The sequence below is a fragment of the Chiloscyllium punctatum genome, chromosome 20, assembly GCF_047496795.1.
Source record: "Chiloscyllium punctatum isolate Juve2018m chromosome 20, sChiPun1.3, whole genome shotgun sequence".
Lineage (NCBI taxonomy): Eukaryota > Metazoa > Chordata > Chondrichthyes > Orectolobiformes > Hemiscylliidae > Chiloscyllium > Chiloscyllium punctatum.
Genome location: NC_092758.1, coordinates 77,572,491 through 77,589,519, shown reverse-complemented (window position 1 = coordinate 77,589,519; position 17,029 = coordinate 77,572,491). Strand labels below are relative to the sequence as shown.

The following is a 17,029-nucleotide window of genomic DNA, read 5'->3' as shown; positions in this document are numbered from 1 at the left end:
ACCAGTTTCAGCAATGGTCAACGCTTCAGGAGGACATCAAAGGATATTGGAAAAAGAGAAGGAAATTGTTTTCTCGGTCTTGATGATTGACCAAGGAACTATTGCAATGACACAATAATAGCAGAAAAATAGGTGCTAAAACAACATCTGAAAACCTCTTCCCCCCCCCCCCCCCGCCCCCAGAGCCGTCTAACCAGGAGTTTGCACTGATAAAACAATACCCAACAGCTAACCTTGTTTCTACTGACAGGAGCTGATAGCCATTGTTTTACAGCCTGATACTCAGAGCTAAGTATCTCATACTTTTCCATTGGGAAATTGTTGAAAGCACTTCATACATGCACACAGATATACACAAGACAATAACACTGCCACTCAAACACATGTTGGCACATGCGCAGATATGGACAGCATTATTGATGTTCCGTTCAGTTGTAAAATACAAACAAAATATTTAATTTAAATTATGCTGATTTTTGAATGAGTTCATACAGACTTTCCTTTCAGGTCTGAAGTAAAACGTATTACAAAGGAACTACCTGCAGCTCAATCCAGCTGCCGTTCAGTCTTGTATTCAAGTGTCATCCTAAATTACATGTCCAAGTCTCCAGCTTGATTCAAAACAGCCACTTGACCATTTGTGACAAAGAGGAATTTTAGTAAATCGGAAGTCAATGAAAATTAAGGGAAAGCTCTTCACTGTCGGGAGTCATACACAGCATATGGCTGTGATGGTTGGAGGCTAATTTAGTCTCAGTCCCAGTACATAATTGCAGGAACAAGTTACTGCAGGTGCTGGAATCTGTACTGAAAACAAGAGTCATCTTGACTCAAAAACGTTAGTTTGCTCTCTCTCCATGGGTGCTGCCTGACCCGTTGTGATCCCCAGCATTTCTTGTTTCCAGCACGTAACTGCAGGAGCTTTTCATGTCCAAGGTAAAAGCATTTTCAACTGTTCATCAATAGTCTTTCATTCACAAGTGGGGATGTTCACTGATGACCGCACAGTGTTGGCTGTTCTGATTATGAAACAAAGCAGGTCCACATGCTCCAAGGTCTGGTCAATACTCAACCTCGGACAGCGACAAGTAGCACTCATGACGCATAGGTGCCACCACCAGGTCGAGAGAAACTAAACACCTCCCATTGATACTCAAAGGCAACACCTTTGCAGAAAATCAAACTGGCAATATCTTCCTGGTCATGACCAGAAATGGACCTGGGACAGTGATGTAAATATCAGAGGTTGGGTATTAGAACATAGAACATAGAACATAGAACATAGAACAATACAGCACAGAACAGGCCCTTCGGCCCACGATGTTGTGCCGCACTTCTATCCTAGATTAAGCACCCATCCATGTACCTATCCAAATGCCACTTAAAGGTCACCAATGAATCTGACTCTACCACTCCCTCGGGCAGCGCATTCCATGCCCCCACCACTCTCTGGGTAAAGAACCCACCCCTGACATCTCCCCTATACCTTCCACCCTTCACCTTAAATTTATGTCCCCTTGTAACACTCTGTTGTACCCGGGGAAAAAGTTTCTGACTGTCTACTCTATCTATTCCTCTGATCATCTTATAAACCTCTATCAAGTCACCCCTCATCCTTCGCCGTTCCAACGAGAAAAGGCCGAGAACTCTCAACCTATCCTCGTACGACCTACTCTCCATTCCAGGCAACATCCTGGTAAATCTTCTCTGCACCCTCTCCAAAGCTTCCACATCTTTCCTAAAGTGAGGCGACCAGAACTGCACACAGTACTCCAAATGTGGCCTAACCAAAGTCCTGTACAGCTGCAACATCACCTCACGACTCTTGAATTCAATCCCTCTGCTAATGAACGATAATACTCCATAGGCCTTCTTACAAACTCTATCCACCTGAGTGGCAACCTTCAAAGATCTATGTACATAGACCCCAAGATCCCTCTGTTCCTCCACCTGACCAAGAACCCTACCATTAACCCTGTATTCCGCATTCTTATTTGTTCTTCCAAAATGGACAACCTCACACTTGGCAGGGTTGAACTCCATCTGCCACTCCTCAGCCCAGCTCTGCTGGCAAAAATCTGTGGCAAAAATCTCAATACATGACTCCCCTTTGGATAGCATAAAAAGCACAAGCAGGAGAGTGTTGGAATACTCCTTATTCTCCTAAAACAGTTTAATGACATCATCCAAGACAAAGCAGCCCCTTTGATTGTCCTTCCATCCACCCCCTTCATGCCTTTAACCACCATGACTGCATTGTCTACTATTCACAAGATGTACCGCAATAATTAGCCACGCCTTCTTCGATGCCACACCAAACTTGCGGCCTCTTCCACTGAGAGAGGCAAGAACAGCAGATGCATGGGAACATTGTCACCGGAACTTTCCCCTTGCAAACTGCTCACCATCCCAAGATGGAAATGCATCACCATTGTTGGAATAAATCCCTTCATTCCTGAACTAATGGTGCCCACACAATATGGATTGGAGCAGTTGAAAAAGACAGCTCATCATCACATTCAACAGTAAATGGGGATGGGCAATAATTGCCAACGTTACATCAAAAAATAAAAAATATCCATCAATCTGATTCATAAGCAAAATTCTTATCAACCAAGCCCAAGCTGAAAATTGGAGAGGAAACTTGCAAACTGTTTCTCCCAAGTACAACATTTCCTCAAAAATGTTAAAATTACACAATACTTGTGTTTACAAACGTTTGTTTTCAGTCTGAGGCACTTGCAGTTTGCTGGCAGGCCTGGAGTTTACGACAGTTCTGTAAAGTGACCTGAAGGTGGCAGCAGAACTACTGTTGAAGCACCTCTGCTGCACTGGATTAAAATGAAATTGAACAGGAAGGAGAGATTGAGATCAGGTCCAAACAGGTCACAGGACTGGCACCTCACTGAGTGCACAGGTGAAGAAGGCAAAAGAATCTGTATATCAGGTGAAAATGAACTGATAATAATCTCATCTGTATTCTAATGGGTAGCCCTTTGAATTAAATTGGTAGCATTAACATAAAACTTCTATATATTAAACTGTGACTTCAAAGTCATGACCAATATATTCGGTTTGGAAAAATGGTCGTCCCCTTTGCATTAATTCTCCCAGTCAAGTACATTTACATGCCAAAAATACTTAGTTGGCTGTACTTTGAGACAGCCCAAGTTCAGGAAAGACAATGTATAAATACCACTGGGACACACACACACACAAAACAACCCCACTGCCCCCACTGTTGGTGATTTATCTCTTCCCTGGATTGGAATTCAATAAAATTTGGATCAGGTTTTTAAACAATGCATCTTTCTAATCTGTGTTCAGACTGATGCTCCCTGCAGGTGACTGTTGTATTGCTGAATATGACTGAGGTATATGACTGAGGTATATGGTCAGCAAGCTTAAGAAAGGCTTGCATTTATACAGTGTCAAGAGTGTGGTGCTGGAAAAGCACAGCCGGACAGGCAGCATCCGAGGAGCAGGAGAATCGACGTTTCAGGCATAAGCCCTTTATCAGTAATGAGGCTTGTGGGCCGGGGGGGGGCTAAGAGATAAATGGGAGGGGGTTGGGGCTGGGGGGCAGGTAGCTGGGAATGCAATAGGTAGATGAAGGTGGGGGTGAAGGTGATAGGTCGGAGAGGAGGGTGGAGCAGATAGGTGGGAAGGACAATGGACAGGTTAAGCAGTGCTGAGTTGGAAGATTGGATCTGTGATAAGATGGGGGGGAGGGGAAATGAGGAAACTGGTGAAATCCATATCGATTCCATGTGGTTGCAGCATCCCAAGGCAGAAGCTGAGGTGTTCTTCCTCCAGGCATTTGGTGGTAGGAGTTTGGCGATGGAGGAGGCCCAGGACTTGCATGACCTTGGGGGAGTGGGAGGGGGGTTTAAAGTGTTCGGCCACGGGGCAGTGGGGTTGTTTTGTGTGTGTGTGTGTCCCAGTGGTATTTATACATTGTCTTTCCTGAACTTGGGCTGTCTCAAAGTACAGCCAACTAAGTATTTTAGGCATGTAAATGTAATTGTAATGGGGGAAATACAGTAGACCGTTTCTGCAAGGTAAGGTCCCAGCAGTAAGATAATAATTACATTTGTTTAAGTGATATTGACTGAGGGTAAAATATTAGCCGAGACACTGAAACAAAATTTCCCTTGCTCATGTACAAATAGTGCAATAGAATATTGAATGTGCACCTGAAGAGGAAGAAGACACATCGATCTTAATATACATTCTGGAAGGTGGGAACTCTGACTGTGTCATAATAACTCTGTTGTATTAGTGAGTGAGTCAGGAGTTGGAATTATTCCTTTTGATTGTGTCAGAGGTGAGAGAGCTGCAACTAAGCCAAGATAGACAAGAAAATCATTTCAGATTTAAGAATGCTCTGAAATCATCTGGTCTTCCCGATTAATGGCAGAATACTTGGCAAATGATAGGTGTCGGCAACCTCCTAAATAGGCAATGAATGAAAGACCCCTGTTTTTGCAGAGCTGCTGAAATGGGAGCTTGATTCTGACAGCACAAACAAACAAACAAACAAACAAACAAACAATCCCCAAGGATGAGTCTGCTCCTGAAGTGAGCAGGTTATCACTTCGAAAAGGCCCTATTTTCAGGGCCGTGTTTCCTACCTTTCCATTGGGAAAATTGTCGTTAGCAGCCAACACACATGTAGACGTTTTCACACACCAACAGGTATACACATAGGAATATACACACAATAACACTGCCACACAACAACAGCAGGCACACACACACATCTACCCACAGTGCTACGTTGGTTGCAAAATTTGAATTATTCCCATTATAAGTTTATTTTTCCCCAGAACACTTTAGATCTCTAATTAACCTTACAAAATGGAAATGTGATTTCAACTGAATTTCCCAATTTTTGATATATTTTGTTTTTCAGAAGTGTTTGTAAAATCAAGGTGTTTCCTCCAAATGCTTCAAGGTGAACTTGCTTTTGTGACCTCGGTTTGCTATCCTGCAATAAAGGACCCCCTCCCCCCCCCCCCCCCCCCCCCTCAACTTACCACCCCCCCCCCTCAACTTACCACCCCCCCCTTCCCCCCCATCAACTTACCACCCCCCCCTTCCCCCCCCCGCCCCCCACCCCCCCCCCCCCACCCCACCCCACCCTCCCCACCATTTGTAACTTGGACGGAAGAGGATTGCCCAAATATAAGGGAAACAATAATTGTGATTCAGATCAGATTTCAAGTGGAATTTGATGTAAGGAGTAAAATTATACATTAAACTGGCTTTATTTGTCTTTTGAAGCACATTAAACTATACTACACAGCAGTCACAATCTTATTGAACATATGCTGAGGGCACTGAATGATTTATTCCTTTTCCTTTCTGCACACAGCCTTGGATAACAATTATAGAGACTAAAATTAAAGTTAACATATGTTCTGAATTTTTTTTGCATTGGGAATAATTGGGAAATTGTACCTGAAATGTGTTTAAAATTGCACCTTTTTGCCAAAATTTATTTGCATAATCACAAGCATAAAATCTTCCACAAACCAGTAGAAGCGGCCAGTGTAATATAATGAAATAGTTCCTCTATCCTTCCTATACCAAACCCTTGTTAACGTATTTGAGAACGGTGGCCTGTTACAGGTTTATTAATGTGGATAAAAATGAGCTTATCACCAAAAATAGGCATTTTCATTTCGACTGTCCTATCCTCCAGCTGGGAGTACCTGCTTTTAAATTGCTGCAGATAATTAAAACCATGTTGTAATTTAATTAGTTAGTTTATCAGCAAAATTTTTTTAAAAATGATATAATCTTAAATGTGCTTGGTAGTGTTATGCACTTGAGAAAATGAATTGATTTGCTACTTAACTTGGGCTTGTGGGCAGTTGGAGGTGATGGCTTAGTGGCGTCATTGCTGGCCTGTTAATCCAGATGCCTAGGTTTTATCCGGGGTCCTGGATTCAAATCCCGCTATGGCAGATGGTGGAATTTGAATTCAAATAAAAACAAATTGGAGTTAAGAATCGGAGTGATGACATCTGAATCCATTGTTGGGGGAGGGGAGGGAAAATATCTGGTTCACTAATGTGAAGGGTACTGCCATCCTTCACAGTCCCCTGGGCAATTAGAGATAACCAATGCTGGCCTTGCTAGGGATGCGCCTGTCCCATGATTATGTCAAAAAAAAACTTTAAGAGTGGAATCAGGTTCGAGTAAATAAAAAGTTCAACTTGCGTGCAAGTTTGCAGACACCACTGACAGAAATGGCTTTGGGTGTAACTTAATGATGCTTAAGATTTCCCAATCTTTTACACTGATTCAGTCAATTCCAAATGGATTATGCCAATGTTACTGGCATAGATGAGCAGAAACTCTCTCCTTAATGTGTAGGCCTCAAATAGTCAAGTTTAATGAATGTAATTATGAAAGTTAACGTTCAATTTTGTGCAGACAATCCAACTCTCCCATTATTTAGATTAGATTACTTACAGTGTGGAAACAGGCCCTTCGGCCCAACAAGTCCACACCGCCCCACCAAAGCACAACCCACCCATAGCCCTAACCTAACACTGCAGGTAATTTGGCATGGCCAATTCACCTGACCTGCACATCTTTGGACTGTGGGAGGAAACCAGAGCACTCAGAGGAAACCCACGCAGACACGGGGAGAATGTGCAAACTCCACACAGTCAGTCACCTGAGGCAGGAATTGAACCCGGGTGTCTGGTGCTGTGAGGCAGCAGTGCTAACCACTGTGCCACCGTGCCGCCCTCATTGAAGATGATTTGTTGATTTCATCTCTCCTGTGTTATTTTGCACTTTGGCTCTTTCTTTGCTTTATCATTTCATCTGCTGCTTTATTAATTCCGTCTTTTTCTCTTTAGCCGCCCCTGCTTTGCTCTCTGCCTTGATCATCACTCTCCTTCCTTTGCTATTACTGTGTTGCTCAACCAAAGTAGTCCACTGAACAGCCTCACACTGGACATTTTAAAGAGAGGTTAATGACAACAGGTTTCAATTTTTTTTTGTAAAAAAAAGAAAGCTGTAGTTAGAGCAAAGAGAGAACAGAAGATGGAATGTGATGTGGAGGTTGAGGACTGGAGTCACACTGAAGGAAGAGGGTGAGTCAAACGAGAGAAATAACAGGGAGCTTCTCTCACTCTTGGAATGAACATCATCTCTGTGCAACTCCTTTAGGGAGCTAGCTCTTGTGATTTTTGTTTCTGAAAACGGTTTGGAATCCTGTCCGTGTGTTTTAATCTCTCGATTCACTGCTGCCCCAGAGGTTGCTGGAGCCCAGTCGATACTGTAGGGGGTAATGTTGAGAGGGAGTTGGGGCTGATTTGCTCGGGCAGGACAGAACAGGCAAAGGAAGGGTCATGCACTTGTGCTGACACCAGCCCGTGCAGTTCGACCCTCGGATGCGAAACTGGTACCACTGGCAAGGGGGGGGGATCTCTGTCACACCTCTGTCTCTCTCCCTGTGCCATAAGGACACCAGGGGGGGATTAATCAGAGAGATCGAAACTCGGAGCAGAGGAATAAACCTTTAGTGCTGCAGAGAGAAACACCGTCAGAGCCAATATTCCGCCGGGGGCTGCACCTTTTTCGTGCTCGGTGGTTAGTTATTTCAAGAGAAAGACATCTCTTCTGCAGAGCGAGCCGCCTGTTTGGTTGAGGGTGGGTCCCTGAGTGGAATTGATCGAGGAAGGGTCCTTGGAATAACCGGCTACCTTGCCCCGTCTCCCCGCTGAAGACCAGGTTGGTTGATGCCAGGGGGGGGTTGGGGGGTGGTGAAGAAGCTAGAGATAGACTCCGTCCCACCTCGTACCTCTCCGCATCAGCAAGGAGACTCCCTCCCTCCCTCCTCTCCCTCCTCCTCCCCCCATCCTCCTCCTCCTCCTCTTCTCCAAAGCTTCAAGTGGCACTGAGCAGCTATCGAAACGGATTAAACCGCTCTTAATTTATTCCCGCCCACCCCTCTTTTTATTTTCCCCTCTTTGCAATCGTTATCAGATTTAAAAATCTGTACCTTTATTTGTGTGTGTGTGTGTGTGTGTTGAACATCCACAGCTATGAACCCAGCCTGTTCAACGCTCATCTGCCTGTAAGCACCTCGCAACTTTCTGAACGAATTTCGGGTTTAATTTATGATTTTACTGCCGCTGTTAATGTTTTGGATTGGACAGGGGGTTGTTTTAAAAGCGGAATTAAACACATTTTAATTGCAGACAATAGGTGTCCGGAGGTACCAAACATTTAATTGTGCTGTTTCTATTTTCTCTCTTTCAGATGTTTACACGTGATCCTACCGTGCTTTGGGATTGAGGTTAGTACAAACACCGTTTTAAATAACTCTGATTTCCTTATCTTCTATAAAATGAACGCATATGGCTAGAAATCTGGTTTAAACAGCCAATCAGCCTCCCCCAATATACTTCTGACCTGATAGTCATAATTTTACAAAGTCCTGTGCGATTCTGCAGCAGGTAAATATCATTTCCTATCTTTTTTTTTCTCTCTGGGAAGGTATTGTCCTTCTGCCAATGGAGCACTTTTAAGTGGAGATATCTCTGGTCGATTTTTTGGGCTGATTTCTTTTTCTCTCTCTCTCTTTGCAACGTGCAACCCATTCGGGTCGGATGTTGTGAAACTACAAGGAAGGTCCGAGAGAATTGTATGTGACTCGAATGTTTCCAGATGTGGCTGTTTTTGCTGTTCAGCTCGGGAGAGTTTCAGAGATCAGAAACGCCGTGCCCTGGGGGATTTACCCCCTCCTCTTCCACCCCCCCCCCCACCCCCTTCCCTATACCTTGTTACAAAGTGGGTTGGGTGGGGGGGGGGGGGGAATGGAAAACCCGGAGGCGACCTCTGCTGCTAAAGGAACTGCTTTTTAAAATAATATTCATATTGCTATTTTTTTTAAAAAGTGCAAAATTGAAATAAAAAAGCAATGCTTTGAAATGCAGTGAAGAGTGATTACAAACAAAAAAAACCCGGCGTGAAATATAGCCAAGTGTGCACCTGCCCTCAGTGGAAATATACTTGTGCCAAATTGCTTACTGGGAGTGGAAGAGATTGATCTAACTTTAAGATTCCCCTCAAAAGATGAAGACTTTGCACGTCGAATAGTGGCTTTCGTGGCGTTGGTGAAGGTGTATTGGCCTGGATGGAACTTTCCTGGTCGGACTCTATGGAATGTTTTACATCCAGCTGAAGAGGGTCGGTGCCGCCTCAATTTCAACTCTGGTCCAAAATAGACAGTGTGACATTTCCTCAGCACAGCCCTGAAGTATTTCGGCGAGGTTTTGGTGTTGCACTGCCTGGAGTGGAGTTTGAACCCACAAACCACTGAAACGAGGCGAGAGGGGCTGCAGCCCAGCCGTGACCGATACTTCATTCAGAATCCCAAAGATACCGGGGATCCGGAATAGAAATCAAAGGATCATGCAGGTTTTTCTCAGCTTCTTGCCCACACACTGCAAGGTGTATACAGGGGTCCCAACAATGCAAAACTTTAGTGCTAAATGCAGGGACTGTTTTGTTTCCCAAAATGACTGTATTCACTTCAGGATGCCTCATACTGCCTTACGACCAAGAAATAGCTGTATGGATGGTAGGGAATAAATTCAACACAGTAATTGATACTGTATATTTACGCTGTAATACATCCCATATATAGTCAGATATACTGGGTCGAGTGAATCCCATACAGTTATATGTTGGTCACTTAGAATGAATCCCATAATTATATACTCTCCAGTGTGGATTGTATACTGTTATACATATAAATAATATTGAGTGAATTAAAGGATATGCAGGCTCAGTAGATTAGCTGTGGGAAAGGCAGGGTTTCAGGGTATGGGGTAGGCGTGCATCTGGTTGGGATGTTCTTCAGAGGGCTGGTGTGGACTTGATGGGCCAAATGGCCTGTTTCCAAACTGGAGGGATTCTATGAAATATAGATTTTATATATGGCATGAATTAAATCCCATAGTTATTTGTCATGTAAAGACTGAATCTGATAGGATTAATTGCGCTTTATGAAGTGATTCTCTAATAGTAAAATATACAGTGTGAGGTGATTATATAATTGTACATAATATGCAGCAAGAATACCATTCAAATTCCCTGGGCACCTGTTTCTATATAAATTCCAGCAATGATATTTACTTTTCATAACTCATTCAATGTTGAAAATGTGTAACAATATTGTAGTAGTGAATATAGCAACATTGAATTCATCCAGCATGGAAATGCAAAAAGAAAATTCTTTAATTAATAACTTTTAAGGACAACGTGATGTTATTCTAGTATTTTGCAGTGGGATTAGCACTGTCTACCAGTTTTGTAAGTGCACGTTACAAACCCTGCTAACCTAAGAAACCAGAGTTTGTCTTCACCCTGTATTCCTGATGAAGGGCTTTTACCCGAAACATCGATTTTCCTGCTCCTCGGATACTGCCTGAACTGCTGTGCTTTTCCAGCACCACTCTCCTCCAGAATCTGGTTTCCAGCATCTGCAGTCCTTGTTTTTACCCTTCACTCTGTCCAGTGTATGTGCTCATGCAACATGGCTCAGAATTTGAATAGAATTACTGGGCTCACAGTTACACGATGTAACTTGTCAAAATATGAACCCTCTAAATTGTTGATAACTGAAATCTGTCAGATTAAGACTCAAACTAAAATCTAACAGATAATTTTGCTTTACATTAAGCAGACAATTGAGTATTACTCAATAAACAGGATATTTACAGTAATTACAAGCCTTAGCAGTACTAAAGTGCCAAAACATCAAAATATTCCTGCTTAGTACTAACCCTCCACATAGGTAGAGCTCATTGGTAATACAATAGCATGCAGGCCTTTGAGTTGGAGGATGTGGGCTGTGTTCTATACCTGACCCTTGTACTTTATAATCATTGCTGACCTGGAGCATATATCCCATGCTAACTTGTTGTGTATAATCCGTGCTGATTTGTAGAATATAATCTGTACTGATTTTTATAAATTTTTCCATGCTGATGTTTGATATACATTCCATATTGACCTGCAGCATATATTCCGTGCTGGTTTGCAGTATATAATTCTTGCTGGTTTATATAAAATCCTACATGACCCATTCAATCAAGGCTGCTCTGCCTTTTCAGGTGAATGTAAAATATCCTAGAAAAGACCTTTTTGATCATCTGTGATTTTAATAGCTTCACCCTTGTGCCTGTAGCCGGCTCATCCCGAAACTCTGGAATTTCATAAGTGATCATCTCTTCCTTTCTCTCTGGTATGCTGAAGAACATCTTTCCCTCCATCGACGTGTTATAAAGTGTTATCTGATCTTGGTCACATTGCTGCTTGCAGAACCCAGCCATCTGCAAATTGGCTGCTGTGCTTCTGACAGTGACCACACATTGGAAATGTTTATTGGCTGAAGAGTGTTTGGTATGTTCAAAAATCATGAAATATGGGTATAAAAATAGGTGGCACGATGGCTCAGTGGTTAGCACTGCTGCCTCCCAGCACCAGGGACCCAGGTTCGATTCCCACCTCAGGCGACTGTGCAAACTCCACACAGACATTCTCCCTGTGTCTTCCTCCCACCGTCCAAAGGTGTGCAGGATTAGGTGAACTGGTCAAGCTAAATTGCCCATTGTGTTGGGTGCATTAGTCAGGGGTAAATATAGGGTGGGGGAATGCATCTGGGTGGATTGCTCTTTGTAGGGTCAGTGTGGGCATGTTGGGCCAAATGGCCTGTTTCTATAGTGTAGGGAATCTAATCCAATAAATGATCAGGCGGAACGTTTTAGTGAGGTGGGTGAAAGGTAAAAGTTGGCCATGAGACAGCACCCTGTCCTTCAAATAGTTGTGTTAAATGTTTATAGCAACCTGAGGGAACAGCTCAAAAGTTTTCGTATCTGACAGTACAGCACCCTCCCAGTACTACACTGAGTCGTTTTTCCCGAATGGGCCTGGAACCCATATCCAATCAAATTACAGCCAAAAGTGCTCCAACCTGGGCCACAACAACTGAGAAACATCACCCACAACTATATAGAGATGTGAAAAGTTTGATGAAAGATCTGGTTTTAGGGAACACTTTTTAGAGGGGGAGAAAGGAAGAGAGGATTAGTCTATGAAATTCCAGAGTTTAGGGCCAAGGCAGCTGAAGGCACAGTTATGGAGCTATTAAAATCGGGCAAGATCAAAAGGTTTCGATGAGATGAGCCCAGATATTACACAGGGTAATGGGGCTGAAGGTGAATAAGGCCATGAAGAGATTTGAAAGCAAGGAGATGAAATTTAAAATTCAGGAACTGATTAACTGGGAATCGCAGTAAATCAGCACATAACTGCTAATAGGTGAACAATATTCGGTGTGAGTAAGCACAGTTGTCGTGATCTCTGGTTCACAGGTGAACAGCCTACCCTTTTTATTTTTACTTCAGCATTCACAGTCCCGAAGTGTTTGTCATTATATTTGGCTGGCAATTGGGGTATTGGGTTTTGCTGATTGTCCCATTGGCTGACACGTGATGGTCCGTTTCTCATACTGACTGCAGGCCTCGATGGAGGAGAACACCGATTTCAGGCCTCATGTGGAGAATCACACCAGACTGAGGGATGACACAAGCCGCAAGTACGTGCGCCTCTACCAACTGTACAGCCGTACCAGCGGGAAACACCTGCAAGTCCTGGGAAGGAGGATCAGTGCCAAAGGCGAAGATGGGAACAAGTATGGTAAGAACTGGCTAATAGGAGCAGCTCAGGGCTGGCTGAAGCTGCATAAATAGCAGGTGTGGGATTGCCAGCTGTGTACCTGAGGCAGTGCCTGGCATTGCAAATAAAAATACATAAACACAGTTGGCAAATTGTGAGTGTAATGCCACCTTGCCAGCGTGATCGAACCACGTTAAGATAATCTTTTGACTTTTTTTCCTTCTGTCACTCTTCATGCTTAGAGTGTTTTCTTTTCACATTGTTTCACTATCTCTTGAGAAGCAAGTGATTCCCAACATTTGTCTTGACTGTTTTGCAGATGTAATGAGAGGTTGGGTTGGGAAATGGGAGGTTGGATCACATATGGCCCTTGGTGAGGGTCGGACAGTTAGACTATGGTTGATGAAGGAGCGTCGCTCCGAAAGGTAGTGCTTCCAAAAAAACCTGTTGGACTGTAGCCTGGCGTTGTGTAATTTTTAACTTTGTCCACCCCAGTCCAACACTGGCGCCTCCATGTCGTTAGTAAAACTGACAGATGATGTAAACTTGGCCAACCTGTCTTGTAGACTTCAAAGTGGAGTTCCAGCAAGTCAATTTCTCAGTACTGCTGATATGTTATTGCTTTATGTTTGTTAATGTGGTCCATACATAAACTGCTTTTCCAGCACACTGAGAGAATTTGCATCTTTATGGCAACTGTTGTGACCCCAAGATAGTTTAAAGAGTTTCAAAGTCAATAAGACTAGATTCCATAAAGTGTGGAAACAGGCCCTTCGGCCCAACCAGTCTGCCAAAGAATAACCCATCCAGACTCATTTCCCTAAACACTATGAGTAATTTAACATGGTCAATTCACCTGACCTGCACATCTTTGGACTGTGGGAGGGAACTGGAGCACACCCAGGGAGAACATGCAAACTCCACACAGTCACCCGAGGTTGGAATCAAACCTGGGATCTTGGTGCTGTGAGGCAGCAGTGCTAACCACTGAGCCACCTTGCTACCCATACAGTTGCTATCTCTGTTGCTCTGCAGATAAATGGCCCAGAGCACATTTCCACAATCAGTAAGTAGGATAAATGTTGAATTAGTCAGCTTTCCATGACATTGGTGGAGGGACGAATGTTGGCTAGGATGTTGTGTGGAAATTGCCTGCTCCTCTACAAACTGCATCGTTGAATTTTAACATCGACCTGAACAGGCAGCTAATTCAATTCGAGTGCCAAAAGACAACTCCCAGTGATAAATTCTGCTTTAATTATGCAGTGGAATTTCATCTCGAGCTCTGAGTGAGAGTCTTGAAGATGTAGCCTTCGGACTCAGGAGGCAGTAGTACCTGAGTACTTGACGACAACTGAATGATGCATTTTTTGGGTGGGGTATGATACTGATACCTTTTAATGGAAAGAAGGATATTCTTGGTCTATCCCTTCTTCAAGCCTATACTGAAATAATTAGGAAAAGGTCCTGTGTTTTTTTTTTCTATTGCTTTTATTGTGCCAACATATGGTCCAGTCACAATCTGGCAGAGGTAATTCGAAACTGGACAGGGACTGGGATCTATGAACAAACTCTCGAGCAACTGTATCCTGCATTGGTACCTGCGTTGCTGTTCTCCAGCAGAGGGCATCGGTTCGTGCTGAGACCTGGGATCAAACTTCTGTAGGTCTCAGTATCTGGTGTACTTCAGTGTGCCTCTGTACTGAATACCCCACTGACATTCATCATTTGGGTCCATGCATGGAAGATGCCACTCAGAGAAGCGGTTGCAGATGAGGCGCAATTAGCACCTTAATACAAGTCAGCAGGGGAAGAAGAAGGAATAACTTATTAACGAAAGGTTCGCTTATTAATACGACAGGGGGGAGGGGTGTCAGCTCAGTCGGTTGGCTGGCTAGCTTGCAATGCAGAGTGACACCAACAGCGTGAAGTTCAATTCCAGCACCAGCTGAGGTGACCTATGAAGGGCCCTCCTCCTCAATCTCTCCCCTCACTTGAAGTGTGGTGAAGCCCCCCCCAGGTTGAATGACCAGTCAGCTCCTTCTAATGGGAGATCAGCCATATGGCAACTTTGCCTTTACCTTCTAGCGGTGTGGATGAATATTTAAACATATTCTTTCACTATCAGCTGTTAACTTGCTGGTGTATGTAAGCCAGGAGAGACTCACAAAGCAGTAACCTTCTGCTTCTCCTTGTTTCTTGCATAATCGACAAAAGCTTTAAGTTAAAATCCAATCAATTGGATCAATCGATGAGTTTGAATAGGAGGCACAAGACATTTCCTTGTTTCTTCAACAACAGCTTTGCAGTCAAGAACAATGTGTGACAAAAGGAAATTTTCCACCTCTTCATGAATGCATTTTTGATGCTGACCCAAAAATCAAGGATGTTCCCGGATTCTTGCATTAAGTGTTTGAAAAATTGTCTGACTTTGTCAGTAATGATTTGATTGTTTGGCAGCATTGAGGTGGTTATTGATTTTTCTTCTCTCCATGACCTCCAAGGAGGCTAGGATTCCTGTAAAATTCTCATGACTAGATATTGATGCTGGAGTGAAGGCACCGAATACACTGTGACAACAAGAATGGAATCATCCGCTACATTGATATTGTTTTTGACAAGGACATCGGGCTTGATTTGTTCACAACATGCATTAGTTCTACATTATGTACCAAGTTTTTAAAGCAGCATTTTATTGGCTGGGCGTTTGTCTTGATTATCTTCTGTCCCCCTTTCCTTTTGTCTCTTCCCTTTTATCTGTCTCGTCTTCTAAAGTTGTTGATGGATGTTTGGGCTTTTGCTACGCTGTTCCTCCTATTTCGATACAGTCCTGTCTCTCTTCAGCTTTTCCTTTCACCTGACTATATGATCGCATCTCACTAGTGTGTCTATGTATTCGTAAGGGCATCGCAGTTGAATGTGATTATACCTTCAGCTGCTGCCCAGGCATGCTCACTCAATCTCACAGAGGAGACACAAACAGCAATTGTATGCTTCCGTCTTCTGGACTTTCTATCTTCCTATCTGAGGCACTGAGGTCATTTACTCAGCCCTATATAACAGATCCTCACACTACCGTTCAGTGGAGGTACCATTACCCATCATTCCCTAGTGTACTCCAACTTGACAAAGGGGAGAGAAGAAAATGAGCATGTACGTGGAGACACATTCCCCGATTGGATCCAGTGGATTACTTTGTGTAACTAGTATGCTGCGTTTTCGTTGAGCTCCTCCCCCCCTTGCCAGAGGTTTTAGCCCCTCCCTTCCCTTCCACAGCACGCAAGGTTTTAAGCCTTTCCCTCCACTTGTTAAAGGCCGACTTAAACTGGGATGAATTGATTTCCAATGACCCATCCCGTTGAGCACTCCCCATGTGTCAGGCGAGATAGTAAGTGTTGCAGGTTACTTAACAAATGGGGAATGTCACAGCTGACACTGCCATTTTGAAAAAAAAGAGGAACCTTTATTCTTTCTGAGGCACTGAGAGTAAACAAGTGCCTCAAGCTGGGAGAGTTTGCAACATAGAACATATAAGAGAACTCTGATATAATCCAGGGTAATCCAGTTAAGAGATTGTGAAGGTATATATCACAGAACAATATAACTGTGTGATGTACATTGCATCATCTATAAACTTTTAACTGTAGTGACATGCCTACATGTAACCTACCAGACCTATGTGTGCTATATTGCACTGTAATTTATATAGCAGACAACATTTGATGTATATGTTACAGTAAGAAGGATGTTACTCTGCAATGAATGTAATAGAATTCCTTGTGATATATCCAGTTTAATCTACATAAGTGTGAGTGCTCTACTCGATTGTAATCTATAAGAAATTCTTTAGTCACAGGTAAATATATCAAAACTATACATATATCCCACTGTAACCAATTTAGCAGAACTATGTGTATGGCATACCATTCTAATCTACAAAATTTACCTGTGCCAGATATCCGATATAATCATATAAATATATAAGTGTGTCTTGTTTATCTGCGCAATCCACATAAGAAAAGTTGTTTAACACATTTCAAGTGCAATTAATATAAAAGGGAAGAATGTAATTTAATCCACTGGGATATATAAGATAAAACCATGTTTGTTACACTGACCTGTCATTTTGGAACGTTTCATTTTCCAGTAGTCCTCGTGCCATCCAAGTTTCAAATACTTTATATAATTTGGAGCACAGACTAAGACCCCACAGTACGGTGAACATAGCTACAAAACTGAAATTCCAGCTTCTGTCAGTTTCCTTCCCTTCCCTCAGTCTTGTCCATTATGCTTAGTTAGTTTGGGGAAAGTGTCTCCC

General features: G+C 43.1%; 1 protein-coding gene across 2 annotated transcripts in view; it reads left to right on the top strand.

The window, feature by feature from the left end:
* Positions 1-7,514: 7,514 nt before the first annotated feature.
* The window catches only part of LOC140491803 (fibroblast growth factor 18-like), a 386,792-nt gene continuing 377,277 nt past the window's right edge, over positions 7,515-17,029 (top strand). Inside the window, exons 1-3 of one of the 2 annotated variants that reach the window (XM_072590204.1) lie at positions 7,515-7,755; positions 8,287-8,323; positions 12,555-12,732. In XM_072590204.1, coding sequence (XP_072446305.1) covers positions 12,561-12,732 — 172 coding nt within the window. In that variant the 5' untranslated portion in view covers positions 7,515-7,755; positions 8,287-8,323; positions 12,555-12,560. Of the gene's footprint in view, positions 7,756-7,914; positions 8,102-8,286; positions 8,324-12,554; positions 12,733-17,029 lie in introns of those variants that run through there. The other variant, XM_072590203.1, reaches the window with a different exon arrangement.